Source organism: Mirounga leonina, unplaced genomic scaffold (genome assembly GCF_011800145.1).
Source record: "Mirounga leonina isolate KUSES-001 unplaced genomic scaffold, KU_Mleo_1.0 Mir_53, whole genome shotgun sequence".
Taxonomy (NCBI): Eukaryota; Metazoa; Chordata; class Mammalia; order Carnivora; family Phocidae; genus Mirounga; species Mirounga leonina.
The window spans coordinates 76,790,004-76,803,888 of record NW_023270807.1 but is presented as its reverse complement, the minus strand read 5'-3'; the positions used below and the strand labels follow the sequence as shown (position 1 = coordinate 76,803,888).

Genomic DNA, 13,885 nt, shown 5'->3' with positions numbered 1-13,885 from the left:
AGAACTTTAGAAAAATATTGATTGGTTATTTTATTTATTTTTATTTATTTTTTAAAATTTATTTTAGAGAAAGAGAAAGAGAACAAGGGGGAGGGGCAGAGGGAGCGGGAGAGAGACAAACTCAAGCAGACTCCCCGCTGAGCGTGGAGCCCAACTCAGGGCTCTATCCTGGGACCCTGAGATCATGACCTGAGCTGAAACCAAGAGTTGGATGCTTAACTGACTGAGCTACCCAGGCACCCCAAGATATTAATTCTTTAGGTCATCAGTTTGGGAAAAGTACTTATTTAAAATAATTTTCCTATAAAATTATTTTTTATTTTTTATTTTTTTAAGATTTTATTTATTTAATTGACAGAGAGAGAGAGAGCACAAGTAGGGAGAGTATCTGAAATCACATCCTATGAGAAATCTATCCTAACTCCTGTGTGTCTCCAAGTGAACAGAATGGAATATGATTTATAGGACCCTTAATCTTAAACCATGAAAAGAAATTTGATGAAAGCATAAGGGAAGGACAGAGTGTTCTGAATTTTGTCATCTATGAAAACTTTACAGATCACACTTAGGTTATAAAAGGTAAAATATTTAAGAGAGGAAATTTTTTGGGGGGGTTTTAAGTTTTTATTTTAATTCCAGTTAGTTAACACACAGTGTTAGTGTTATATTAGTTTCAAGTGTACAATATAGTGATTCAACACTTCTATACAACACCCAGTGCTCACCATGACGAGTGCACTCCTAATCCCCATCACCTATTTAACACATCTCCCCCACTCCTCCCCTAATAGAATCTTTGTTTTCTTTCCTATGCTATATTATACAATATCTAGCGATAAAGGACATACATTTAGATGCTGTTACATTCATTACTGTGCAGAAGGCCCTTTTAGCAGACTCCTCAGCATATAACAGATAACATGGTTGCATTTAACCTGGACTCAACCATGTGCAGAATCATCATATTAAATATTGTAAGATGGGTTGGCTGCATTCCATTTGACCCAATGATGCTATGTATAAGCAATGCATATACTCGGATGATTAGGAGCTGTGATACCAATTCTTAATTTTCATTTAATCATCAGGTTGTTCAAGAAAACAGATTCTTCTTTAGGAGAGTATAACAAATATTATGGGCTGTAGAAAAGCAGAACAAATATTATTATCACTTGGGATTTTATTCATGAAAATGCAACTCAGAATCATTTCCTCAAGCAAATGGCTACCAGTTCAAAGAATCATTGCGTTAATGAATATAAGTTCTCATAAACACACACACACACACACACTTGCCCTAAGACACTTCTGCTTTGATTGAAGCTTCCGAGAGCTTTAGTGGTTGTGGAACTATGACTTGAGGCAGGAGTTTAATGTTACTTCATTGTCATATCAGGGGAATTCAAGAGGAGGAAATAGCAGAGATATCTGGAAACTTGCTTCAAATTTGAGCTTAGGTCAGGGGCTCTTCATTTTTACATCCCAGCTAGGCTGGACAAGGCAGCCTCAGAAATTATTCTTTTGGAATCAAAGATTTAGTGTTGAGTCATTAATACCCTAGAGTTTCAAAGTCTTGTTAGACTTGTTAGAACCATTCTATTAAGAAAATTATATGAACATGTTGATTAAACATAGTACACAAGGCAAGAGTTTGGGGCTGTTCACGAAAATGGCCATGACACATCAAGCAGGGATAAATGTCACCTGCGCTGTGCACATCCTCCATGGATCTTTCTTAGATTTTATAATAGCACAGTCACATAATTAAATAATGCATAGAAATAATTAATATTTGCATGTACTTCATTAGGAGACAGAGCTTGAACACCATTGGCAGTATTGCTGTAGCAAAGCCTGATATTTTGGAGTATAAAATGACAAAATTGATAATGATACTTGCAGTGTGTTTAAAATTTTAAAAAACTTAATAGTTTTGAGATGGAGAAGAGTATGAAATAAATGACTTTATACTATAGATTATAATTTGGAGACATAAGAAATTAAATAATAACATACGTAGAAAATCATGTAGTACTGAATTGAACTGTAGAGATAATAAATGTCATACTAGTTAAGACAAAATGATTTTTAATAAGAGTTGGGCATTGAGAGATTCCTTATGGATGAAGGATGACTTCACTTGGGCTTGGAGCATGACTAAAGAATAAACTGGCAGAGAAAAAAGCATTACTAATGTAGACAGCTTAAATAGTGATAATTATGACAGGCTTATTGTCATTATCAAGATATGAGACAACCTCAACTATGATGGTGTCAATGACTTGGGAAAAAAATGCAACCAAGATGGACATTTTGAAGAAATAATATTTGATAGAATATACAGAATGAAACAAAGGAAAAATTAAAAATGGTACTGAACTTTTGAGCCTGGGTAAATAGGATGATTGTATTGTGAAAAATAAGTCCCAGGGAAAGGAGCTAGCTTAAGGGAGGAGGTGAGGATTCATTTTGGGGCAGGTTTATGTTAAGCAGATGGAGGGTCATCTAGGCAGTGAATTTTCTGTAGCCAGTAAGAATATAGTTGGGTCTAGGTGAAGCCCCAGTGAGAAGATGCACATGAAAGTGCTTTGGTAATTGTAGCACAGACTAGACACCCAAAGTAGTCCTAAATGTTGGGTCTAAGTGGTCCAGCAAATTCTAATTCACTCAGGCAGGATTACCTGAAGGGGATGTGCACAATCTTTGATACAATTTATGTGGCCTAAGACTTCTTGGAGTGGGTTTGGCTCCTGAATAAACTTTATGCAGAACCAAGGGTCATCTTGCTTGGAGCAATCTCAAGCTGACTTAGTACCTCCCCCAAATGTTTCTGGTAACACACATAAATTACAACTTGTATCCAGATTTAGATTCATGATCCAGGATTAGATGAATTCTACCACAGAGAAAGAATTCAAAGGTGATTAAAGCATGCTGTGCCTTTTCTCTGTGTAAAGGTGGTATACATTTGCTAAAAGGAGGGTGGACTTGTCATTGCCCCTTGCTGAAATGGGACATTTTATTTTTTGTTTTTTGTGTTTTTTTAAAGACATTTTAAACACTACTATAACAAATGCATATAATAAACTGGTGCATAATTTCTTAGTAGCTAGGCACAGATAATTTATGAAATATCACCTCCATTTTTGGCATAGATCTAGTCATATTCTTCTAGAAGTGTTTGTGGTTTTCTCAGATGTAACAATTTCAAACTTAAAATGAACTTATACTAAACATATACTGTACTTATTTATTTGACTTCTTGTCTATGTAACAATATATTTTTTAATGTTTTTTTTTAAATTTTTTATTCTTATGTTAATCGTAACAATATATTTTTAAATTTTTTTGGTCTTATGCTTATATCTGAGTTTTTAAAAAACCTTCACATAAAATAATATTTTCAGGTTGTTCTCATATTGCAGAAGTTGGATGGATTAATTTGTGCATAGATAACCACTCAATTTATGAATACATGGAATACAGTCTCATATTCCCAAGAGTATTCTGAAGAATGATCAGTTAGTATGTTTTAACACTATTTTATTTATTTCATTTCAGCAGCAGCTAAAAAAGATGAAAAGAAGGAAGGTATGTTTAATGCAAAAATTCCACTATGTCTTTTGTGTAAACAATTAACCAAAATCCGGAGTTGGGTTTTGCTTGCCATCTCGCCCGTGTTTCCTTTGGATAACTGGATCTATATTATGCAGACATTTCTCATGAATGTATTTTTCTGCCTTACTTCATATAAAAGGGTGCACTGCTTTTTAAAAAAAAACAATTATAAATCTTGTCTTTCTCAAGATATAGGGGATAAAACATAACCTCTCAAAATACCAGAACTTCCATTCCATTAGAAGTTTTATCCCATTTCAAAAATGTGAAAAATATAGACTATTTTACACTATTAACTACTTATATCTCTGACATTGACCAGCAACTGATGCTACTTTGTTCTATTGAGTTGCAAATAGCAAATAAGCCATAGTCCATCCCCTGCACACCACCTCCTTTTGTCAGAATGTCCTGAGATGGAGTAAAATATTCCTTGCTGTCAGAGAAAACTTACACCCAATGGAATTTAACAGGTAAGAAAGACTTTATTGAAGACGATTGCAATAGGCCTCAAGTCCATTGCAGTAGAAGTTGAAATCCAACACCAGTGAAACAGAAAGCCTGAGAATTTTAAAGCTCTGAGATGAGCTAGTGGAAAGGTACTAGAGAACATTGGGCGGTTGGGGTGTGGGGCGATGGTCATTGTGATTAGGCCATCTATGTTTACTAATTGCTGCTTATTGAAGTTAGTCTCCTACCCTCCCATAGGCACTGGGATATAGAACACTATACCCTTTGATAATTACATTTCAAAAGGATGTCTCCTTGGGGCGCCTGGGTGGCTCAGTTGTTAAGCGTCTGCCTTCGGCTCAGGTCATGATCCCAGGGTCCTGGGATCGAGCCCCGCATCGGGCTCCCTGCTTGGCGGGAGGCCTGCTTCTCCCTCTCCCTCTCCCCCCGCTTGTGTTCCCTCTCTCGCTGTCTCTCTCTCTCTGTCAAATAAATAAATAAAATCTTAAAAAAAAAAAAAAAAAAAAGGATGTCTCCTAATCCTGAGAAAGATACTTCTGGGTGTAGCAGATTTATATTTCAAAAGAACAGAGAAAGAATTTACAGCTGCAAGTTTTCTAAAGTAAATGTACTAATACAAGGGACGTTGAGGGCCTATAATCAGGAAGACACCTGTCTAAAATTTAGTCAAGCTAAAGGAAATATTAAGGCCGTCTTAGTCACTGTGATTCTATTTAGAGAGATGTTTCTCATGTACCCTGACAATATTTAGACAGGGTCTAGATATCACCACTGTTCATTATTCTAGGCTTATTTTCTTAGTAAAAATAGTATGAAGATATAAGCAATCATTTCTAACTTTGAAAATGACAATAATATTCTAATTAGTGTTCATATAACCTGAAAAAAATAGAAAGCAAGTGTTATATTTTATATTTAGTATCATCAGAATTTTACATAATCATAGCAGCTTGGGAATCACATTCTGCTTCTTTTAAACAGGAATCTAAGAGTCCATAGATAGGAGACAGAAAAATATTTTAGTAGGCCATTATTTGTTTAGAGAACAAAACCATGGTATCTTAATAAAGCCAACTAAGACATGTTAGTGTGTTTATTTCCCCATGTACGCATAACAAATCTTTAGGTGTATTCTGGAAATTACATCATTTACATGATCAACACTGTGGTGAGGATACAGAGATGTTACAAGAAAAAAGAGGTAGTAAGTCCTCAGCACAGTTTTCAATATAGACAGTCCTCAAAAATGTTAATCTTTTCCCACCATTCCTTCTTAGGAATAATGAACAATTTACCATTTGATTTAGGAAAATGAGTAACATGAACAGTTATTTTTCCATTCATTAGTTTTCAAACCAAAGTATTAAAAGACTTTGGGATATGAAACAATAGTCAAATTACAAACTGCATCGCTTCAGGTTTATATCGTTTTTTTGGTTTTTTTTTTCCTCATTGCTATGTTTCCGGCGTTTTTTGTTCTATTTTTCCTGGATTAGATGCCTCATTTTCTTTTTCTTTTTTGAGAAATTGTTTATAATCAATATGCAATATTTGGAAAAGCTTGGAGAGCTTGGGCAGAGCTTTGCCATGGAGAGTCAAGTGATCCAGTGTCCACCACCAGCTGTAAAATATATAAAACATATGCCCCTATGTATTATTATTATTATAATTATTATTATATTATTGTTATTTCAAAAGAGTTTCATAGATTATCTTTTATCTCTTATTTGGAAAAATTTTGTAGTTGCGAAGATTATGCTGTTTAAGAAACAAAGACAGCTATCTAGAATAATTTTCATTGTTTCCAGCATATAAAGGAGAACAGACTCAATGTCCAGCTATTCTAGGCAGTCATTTGATTTTGTTTCGTGAGTTTCTATTTCCCTTTCTCTTGTTAAGCAGAGCAGAGAGGTATACAGACATAAGGGTCTTGGCTCTTGTTTCTTATTTTCTATAATCTCAATAAGATTATAGAAATCTTTTCCATAGAGGTTTCCTGCCTCTATTGGAAATATGTTTGTTCAAATGAAGCATGCTTAATACAAATTACCACATACAATTTGGATTTTCAACATTTTATTTTATACAAAGTTTATTTCTATTCACATTCAAACTCTTGGGGGTATAGTTCAAAGATACTAATGGTTGACTACTTTCTTGGAGAAGAAGAAAATCAGGAGGGTTTTAAGGCTTAACTAGAATGCCCTGGGAAGTTCTTTCGTTAGCGAATTTTAAAATGCAGAAACAAAAGTACATACCAGTTTCCTTATTATCAAAGATGATCTGTGCACCAGGGGGCAAAGGGCTTCTTGAATACTGAACTCTGAAGATTTGCTTTTCATGTTAAGATCTTATCCTCTATGTCCCATCAAGTCTTTCTCAAAAACCTTAACAAGAGAGACCTTTGGCTCTGCTGAGCTTTGCCCATCAATTTTACTGTTCTTTGGAGTTTGGGCATCAGAGCAATCATATCTTAGCTTAAGTGGAGGGACATTTTTGACTATTCAACTGGGGTCCTTTTATAAGCCTTTTTCTACTGAAATTTCCCCCGTATGCCACTCTTTCTCCCCCTTATAGACACTTTACTCATCATCTGTTAACACACATTCTTTCTTACTTTCCATTAGTTTCAGAGTCAAAGTCCCATCAAATTGTATTTTCTCTATAAAATGTGCTTATTCTCTCTGTTTCTTCTTATGTAATTGCCCCACTCTCTTTGTAGACACAGAGACACAAATTCTGGCGTACGCTTCAACCTCTGTTTCTCCTTTGCCCCTGGCATTTAGTCTTCTAGAGTTTTTAATTTGGCTGAACTCTCTTTTGTTTAATCTTTCCTAAAATAATTAGAAAGGCTAATCTTCATTCACAGCTCTCAGTCCTCTAGCTCTCACCTCACATTGTTGTTTGTGTCCTCATATTGGTTTTCTAACTTCTCATATTAATTAGGGCAATGATCTCTGAAATCAGATGTTCTCAAAATGTGGTCAATGACTCCTGGGGGGGGTGGGGTGTCTCTGAGACCCTGTCAGTGGTTCTTCAAGGTCAAAACTATTTTTATAAAAATATGAAGTCATCGTTTGCCTGGTTCATTTTCATCGTCCCATGAGCATGCACTGGAGTCTTCCAGAGGCTACATAATTTGCAATATTGCAACAGATTGAATACTTAAGCAGAAATGCAAATCCAACTGTCTTCTCATTAAGCTAGACATTAATGAGATTCACAAAGTCACTCATCTCACCATTTTCTTCTGTATTGGAAAATATATTTGTCATAAAAATATATTACTTATGTTAACATGTAACAAGTTTATTCTTTTTTAATAAATGCATAAGCAAATTTATATTTTAAATTTTCCTCAACTTTAATTTTTAAAATTATAAACATCAATGGATAAAAACTGCATAAATAAATGCTGTTTGGGATCTTTTAAAATTGTAAAGGATTGAAAGGATACCAGAGATAAAAAGTTTGAGAATCTCTAACCTATATAATAATCATGCCTATAATATTTTCACTAAATAGGGTCCTTCAGAATTTTGAACTGACTTCATAAAACTTTTCATGTTGTTACCTATTTAAAATATTCAGTGGCTCCACACCAACCACAGAATATAGTCTACAGGCCTTAACCTATAATCCAAGTCACCACAGTCTGTTTCCTGACCCCCTGTCATGTATACATCTAGGCAAAGACAAAGCCAAGGCCTGAATAATTCCACTAGTCAAGATACAATGAGCCCTTTTGAGCTAGAGAGAATTCCTTACCTCCATGGTCAGTAAAAGCAAGAGTAGCTGAAGGTGCCAACATTTCATGGTTCTTATCCTACACACCAAAAAACAATGACACCCAAAGAAAAGAGGCCAGATAATGCAACACAAGTTAGGGACATTTCAGGGTTGAGGAGCCAATTTTAGACTGCAGCCAAATGGTTTCATGGTCTGCAACTCTATTCCAAAGTGTTCTAGGCAGGAGAACTCAAGAGGTGATAAGAAGCTGTCTCATGACAGCCTCCCATCCTGCTATGTTCTGGAAGGTTCAAAAGGCATTCTGCTGAGACTCACATGAGCTGTGGTTTAAAACTTGGCCTCCGCAGGGTCTATATGGATATGTGCCTGGCCACCATGGCACCACGGTGGAGCCTTTACCTTATACTTCTACCCACTTTCTTCCTGTATGTATCACATACTTCATCTGTATCAAGCCATTCTCAATTTTACACATACAACTTGCTGTCTTGCCTTTGTTCCTGCTGTTATCATAATAGAGCTTATCTTTTCCTTCTATGGATATTCAATGTTTTAAGGGCTCAGGAAAAATTCTCTTTCCTCTAAGACATCTGTCTGACCCTCTCAATTAAATATACTTTCTTTTTCATTTATAATCTCACATCAGAATTTATCTATACCTCCCTACCATTGCTGATTTCTTGCCACCTTGTACTTATATTGCTGGTATTCATTTTCCTTCTACTTTAATTGACTTTAAAACTTTTGATTAAAGGAACCCTGTCTAATTCAGTTTTATCCCCTACTGGGACTAACACATTTTCTCAGTTTGCACATTGCTTAACAAATATTTATTCTGTGAATGAATCAGTAATATCTAGGACTCTTAAGATCAATATAATATCCACAAGAAATATGAGTAGGTACTCAATTTTCCACATCACAGGCAAGGAAGAATTTATTATTATTATTATTATTATTATTATTATTATTATTATTGGAAGTTATATTCCAGTGAGCTTTTTAGGTCTGAGAAATCATAGCCAAATACTGACAATTTCATCATAGGTGTATTTTGATTACTAGCTGCTACTTGGGTTGCACTAGCAGATTAGGTAGATCCCATTCATTTAAACTTAGCTTCAGATATGAATTCCTAGGGGCTGGAAAGCCTTTGAGTTTTGCACATAGTTTATCTTCTGAAGTACATAGTTCCATTGAGAATGAGCCAGATTAGATTTATCATTTACCATAGCTAGAACAAGAACAAGTAAGTTTAATGCATGTGTAAATTAGGGCTTCAGAATTGAAGTCTGAAGAGAAATTATGCTGAAAAACAAAGGAAGATATCTGTTATTGTAACTGAATAAAGATGTCAATGGGGCAAGTTATACACGGAAATGGAATACTTGATCCACCTGCATTATCAGACTACCAGAGAGTAATTTTTTCCTTTCTATACAACTGGTATTTCATTTTTCTCTGGCATCACTTCTGACTATAATAGACCATACCTGATACAGTAGTCCCTTTCTTTTTTTTAAAAAAAAGATTTTTATTTATTTATTTGACAGAGAGAAACACAGCGAGAGAGGGAACACAAGCAGGGGGAGCGGGAGAGGGAGAAGCAGGCTTCCAGCTGATCAGGGAGCCCGATGCGGGGCTCGATCCCAGGACCCTGGGATCATGACCTGAGCCAAAGGCAGACGCTTAACGACTGAGCCACCCAGGTGCCCCCAGTAGTCCCTTTCTATCCACGGTTTCATTTTTGGAAGCTTCAGTGACCCGAGATCAACCACCACCTGGAAGCAAATGTTCCTCCTTCTGACACATGGTTAGAAGGTCTATAGTAGCCTAACAATAGTCATAATGCCTACATCATTCACCTCACTTTATTTCATCACCCAGGCATTTTATCATTTCACATCATCACAAGAAGGGTGGATACAGTACAGTAAGATATTTTGAGAGAGACCTTATTCACATGACTTTTATTACTGTACATTGTTATAATTTTTCTATTTTATTATTATTTATTATTATTAATCTCTTTCTGTGCCTAATTTATAAATTAAACTTTATCATAGGTATGCATGTATGGGAAAAAACATAGTATATACAGGTTTGGTTTCAGGCATCCACTGGGGGTCTTGGAACATATCCCCCCTGGATGAGGGAAACTACTGTGCATTGCTAAAGATGAGTGAATGATGAGTTGAACAGATTGCGAACACATCACTTCTAAATCACAGCTGCTGTGAGCTTCGATGTTCTTAATAAAAGACTGTTGTTCAGATTATTGGGCATATGGTCTTTAGGGAAGTATATTCACTGAGTAAGCCTTTATAATATTTTTAAGCCATTTTAGCAGAGTGCTGGGAGGGTATAATGAAGTTTAATAGCCTGAGTATTAATGGCTGGTACTAATAGCTTTTCAGGGTCAGTATGTGATCTTTCAGTTCTAAGCATTATGTTTTTTGTTGTTCAGGTATTTTACTTGTGTAAGTCTGCTGCTCTGTTGACTCCAACCCAAAGACATGATTTTATAATGACATTTTAAGTTAATTTCACTATAGCTCTCGTTTTTAGAAAACATGTATTGAATTTTTAAAACCTACTTGGTGAGACCATGGCTTGTTATTTTTTTACATTTCTTCTTCATGAAATGTTTTACTTTATCTCAATAAGCTCTATATTTTACCTGATCCTGGACTTCACATTTTTTATTCTTTCATTTCAATGCAATTGATACCTGGCACATTATATTACAAATTCCTTTTTTTCTTTAAATATTTTATTTAAATATTTAAATGACAGAGAGAGAGACAAGCAGGGGGAGTGACAGGCAGAGGGTGATAGAGAAGCAGGCTTCCCGCTGAGCAAGGAGCCCAATATGGGACTCAATCCCAGGACTCTGGGATCATGACCTGAGCCAAAGGCAGACGCTTAACTGACGGAGCCACCCAGGCATTCCTATACTACAATTCTTATTATGAATGAGAAGGAAAGCAGGTTTAAACAACAGACATTTCACAGATGCACATTTTGTGTTCAGCTTTCCATATCTACCCCACACCAGCATCTAGTCAGAGAATAGAGGTGTGGGGGTGGAAATAGTCTTCTCCTTACCCACCACATTTTATCTCTCTGTCCCACCAGTCTTCCCAAGCTTTTTCAATTGTATTCCTGAATGACCATGTGCTTGTCATAATCTTCCTGTGTTTTTCATATTGGCTGTACACTAGGGTCAGTGAGAGTCACATGACCTTTTGGGTGGGCAGAAATCTTACTCTAGTGTACTGGAGTCCGCCAAATGAATTGAGAACCTACAAAGATCGTTGAGCTTTCCACTTCTTCGTTGCAGCTGTCATGCTATAAGAATCCGTGTCTGCATTGTTAATTAATTGTTAGGCATATGAATAAGAGGATATTTATCGTATTCTTATATGAAATTGTTTTATATAATATCTTTCTATGTACTTGAATTACTTGTTTATCTATTTAGGGTAATTACTCATGAAGGAAAGGAATGAGAAATTGCTTGCAAAGCACATTTTAGATAGCAAATTTAGCCTACTCAGTTATAGTTCCAGACGAAAAAACTAAATATCAAGAAAAATATTTTTTGACAGGGCAGGAAGGATATTAAGAGAAATCTAGCTTAATATTCTTTTTACTGTGCCATGCTGGACATAATAACGTTTAATAGATGTTTAGTGAATAAGTAAATGTTTTGTTTCAAAGATTTATTATTTTTCAAAGGTTTGCTTTTCCCTTACACATGCAACATACCCCTATTACAGAGAAATTAGAAATTCACAAAGAGGATGTTGCAAAAATATCACTTGAATGACTGTATTTTTCTATTATGTGGATGTCTATGAATTCTTTAACAGTTCCACTCCTGTTCAGAAGGTACTGTTTAATATTCCCATTATTTAGACATGTAAATCAATGTCATGAAAAAAACTTCTTCCTATATATATGTATTTACGATACTTTAGCATTTTTCTCTTTGGATTTCTAGTAGTGGACTTACTATATCAAAAAGCATGCTCATTTTTATGACTTTCTCAAGATTCTTTCTCAAGTTGCTTTCTAAAATGTGTTTCTAGCTTCTATTTCTATGGAAGTGAGTTTTCACTTCTACCTCACTATTACTGTCATTGGTAATCATTTTTTCATAGAACAACTCAGTTGACCACCTAACTGCTTTTTGTGAATAAACTCCCATTGTCATCTTCAAACATTTTAGCTCTATTAATTCACTATGTAAGTAAAATTATGGTATTAATCGCTTCCCTATAAGGCACACAAATCTGCCAAGCAGATAATTATCAGCCAGAAAACAGTTTATCTACCTTTTGCAATGATCAATTTATAGTTCATTATTACAATTATAATTTCAGTAATATCCAGAAAATTTTCAAGTTAAGTTATAGAAGAGGTAAAGGAAAAACCACAAAAGATAAATAAAATATTTCTGAGTAGAAACTTCAGATGCCTCTATTCTAAAATAAGGTCAAAAACTTCTCATTTTATTTTCAAGTGATAGGAACAGAAAGTTACATGATTTAAATACTAAAAAATCATAAAATTTTCAGATCTAGCCTGAATACCCAAAAGACTAAAAGCAAAATAGATGTCTGCTGACCACTGAATACACATTACTCCATAACAGCTACTAAATATAATATATTCATCAGTAACCTTTGAGCCGATGTCAACCTGTTTTTTTCCCATTACAATAGAAATGATTGAATATTTGTCTTGTAAATATATTGATTATTCAGGGAGTGCAAAGCAGGTGATCTGGGTGGCTTTAGATTGAGCAAATGAAGAAAACCCAGACTAAATTCACAGGCTTCAGCCCATCTTTATGGAAGCAGACCATATATTGGCTCAGCTTGACTTTCTATTAAAAGGTCATTAGCTTTGATAGGCACAATGTAATCTCTGTGCAAATTTTATGTGGATATTTTCTTTCATCTCTGTCCTTTTTTGTAGTCTTTCTATTTCAGAAAATTTCTTATGTATTGCCTCACTCTAATACTCATCTTCTCAAAAACAGTAATTTCTCCTTAAGCCCCATATTCTAGAAATACGTTATGCGATCAGTCCACTTTATTGAAGATTATTTCAGGAGTATTTGGCATTTTATTGTAAACTAATCAGTTGTTGATTTATGATATCTGCTTTATCAATAATTTATCTTTGTGTTTTCAGATTCTAAGAAAACAAAAACACCTGTAGAAGGTATTGGAAATATTTTCCTTTTCTGTCTTATATTTGATGAATCCCAAATTGCATTTCTTATTAAAGGATTATTATAGAAGAAAAACTATATATGGGATAGGGGAGAGAAAGAGAGAGAGAGAGAATATGAAGGAAAGAATCAAGTCTTTACTGACAATATTGCTATGAGATATATTTGGTAAAACAAAAAATAAATACTGAGTATATTTACCTTTCACAACAATTGTTTTCAAAGAAATGTTTGCTTGACAAGAAATTGAACAATGTTCAGTATCAAGCATTTATTCTACTAGAAAGAATGAATTCAATTAATCTTGGATACCCCAGCATCAATTAGGAACTGAATCATTCCTTTAAGCCTTGAATAGAATCATAACTCATCTGGCAAGGATACCTGTTTCTTTTGTATTTGCTTATATGTGATTATGTGTTCACCTGTATTTAAGACGACTGCAAGTATAAATCATTGAAAATGATTGAACAGTGTAATCCTGGGTTGATTCATTGTCAATGTTTTGCACTCAAATTATGGACGCGCCTACAGTAGTAATCGGCAATACCTCAGAGCAACACTGAAATTTGAGGAGAGAGAATGGGGGAAGGGGATGGAAAAATTACAGTCTAGTCAGCATGTTGGGGGAGTAATTTTATCTTTGAAGGTTTTAAGAGCGTAAGAGCAATTGTTTTTTTGTTTGTTTGTTTTCATTTTTTTCGACAGAACACCCCAAGGGAAAAAGTAAGGAAATGCATGCAAAGTATATTTGTGTATATGTTTTTTCCTCTTTACAACTACTATTGGCCTGCTAGTATA

At 34.9% G+C, this 13,885-nt stretch overlaps 1 protein-coding gene across 1 annotated transcript in view; it reads left to right on the top strand.

The window, feature by feature from the left end:
* TRDN (triadin) overlaps positions 1–13,885 on the top strand; it is a 386,087-nt gene that overhangs the window by 231,887 nt on the left and 140,315 nt on the right. Inside the window, exons 14-16 of the mRNA XM_034990493.1 lie at positions 3,562–3,591; positions 13,045–13,074; positions 13,793–13,810. Of these exons, the coding sequence (XP_034846384.1) occupies positions 3,562–3,591; positions 13,045–13,074; positions 13,793–13,810 (78 nt within the window). The remainder of the gene's footprint in view (positions 1–3,561; positions 3,592–13,044; positions 13,075–13,792; positions 13,811–13,885) is intronic.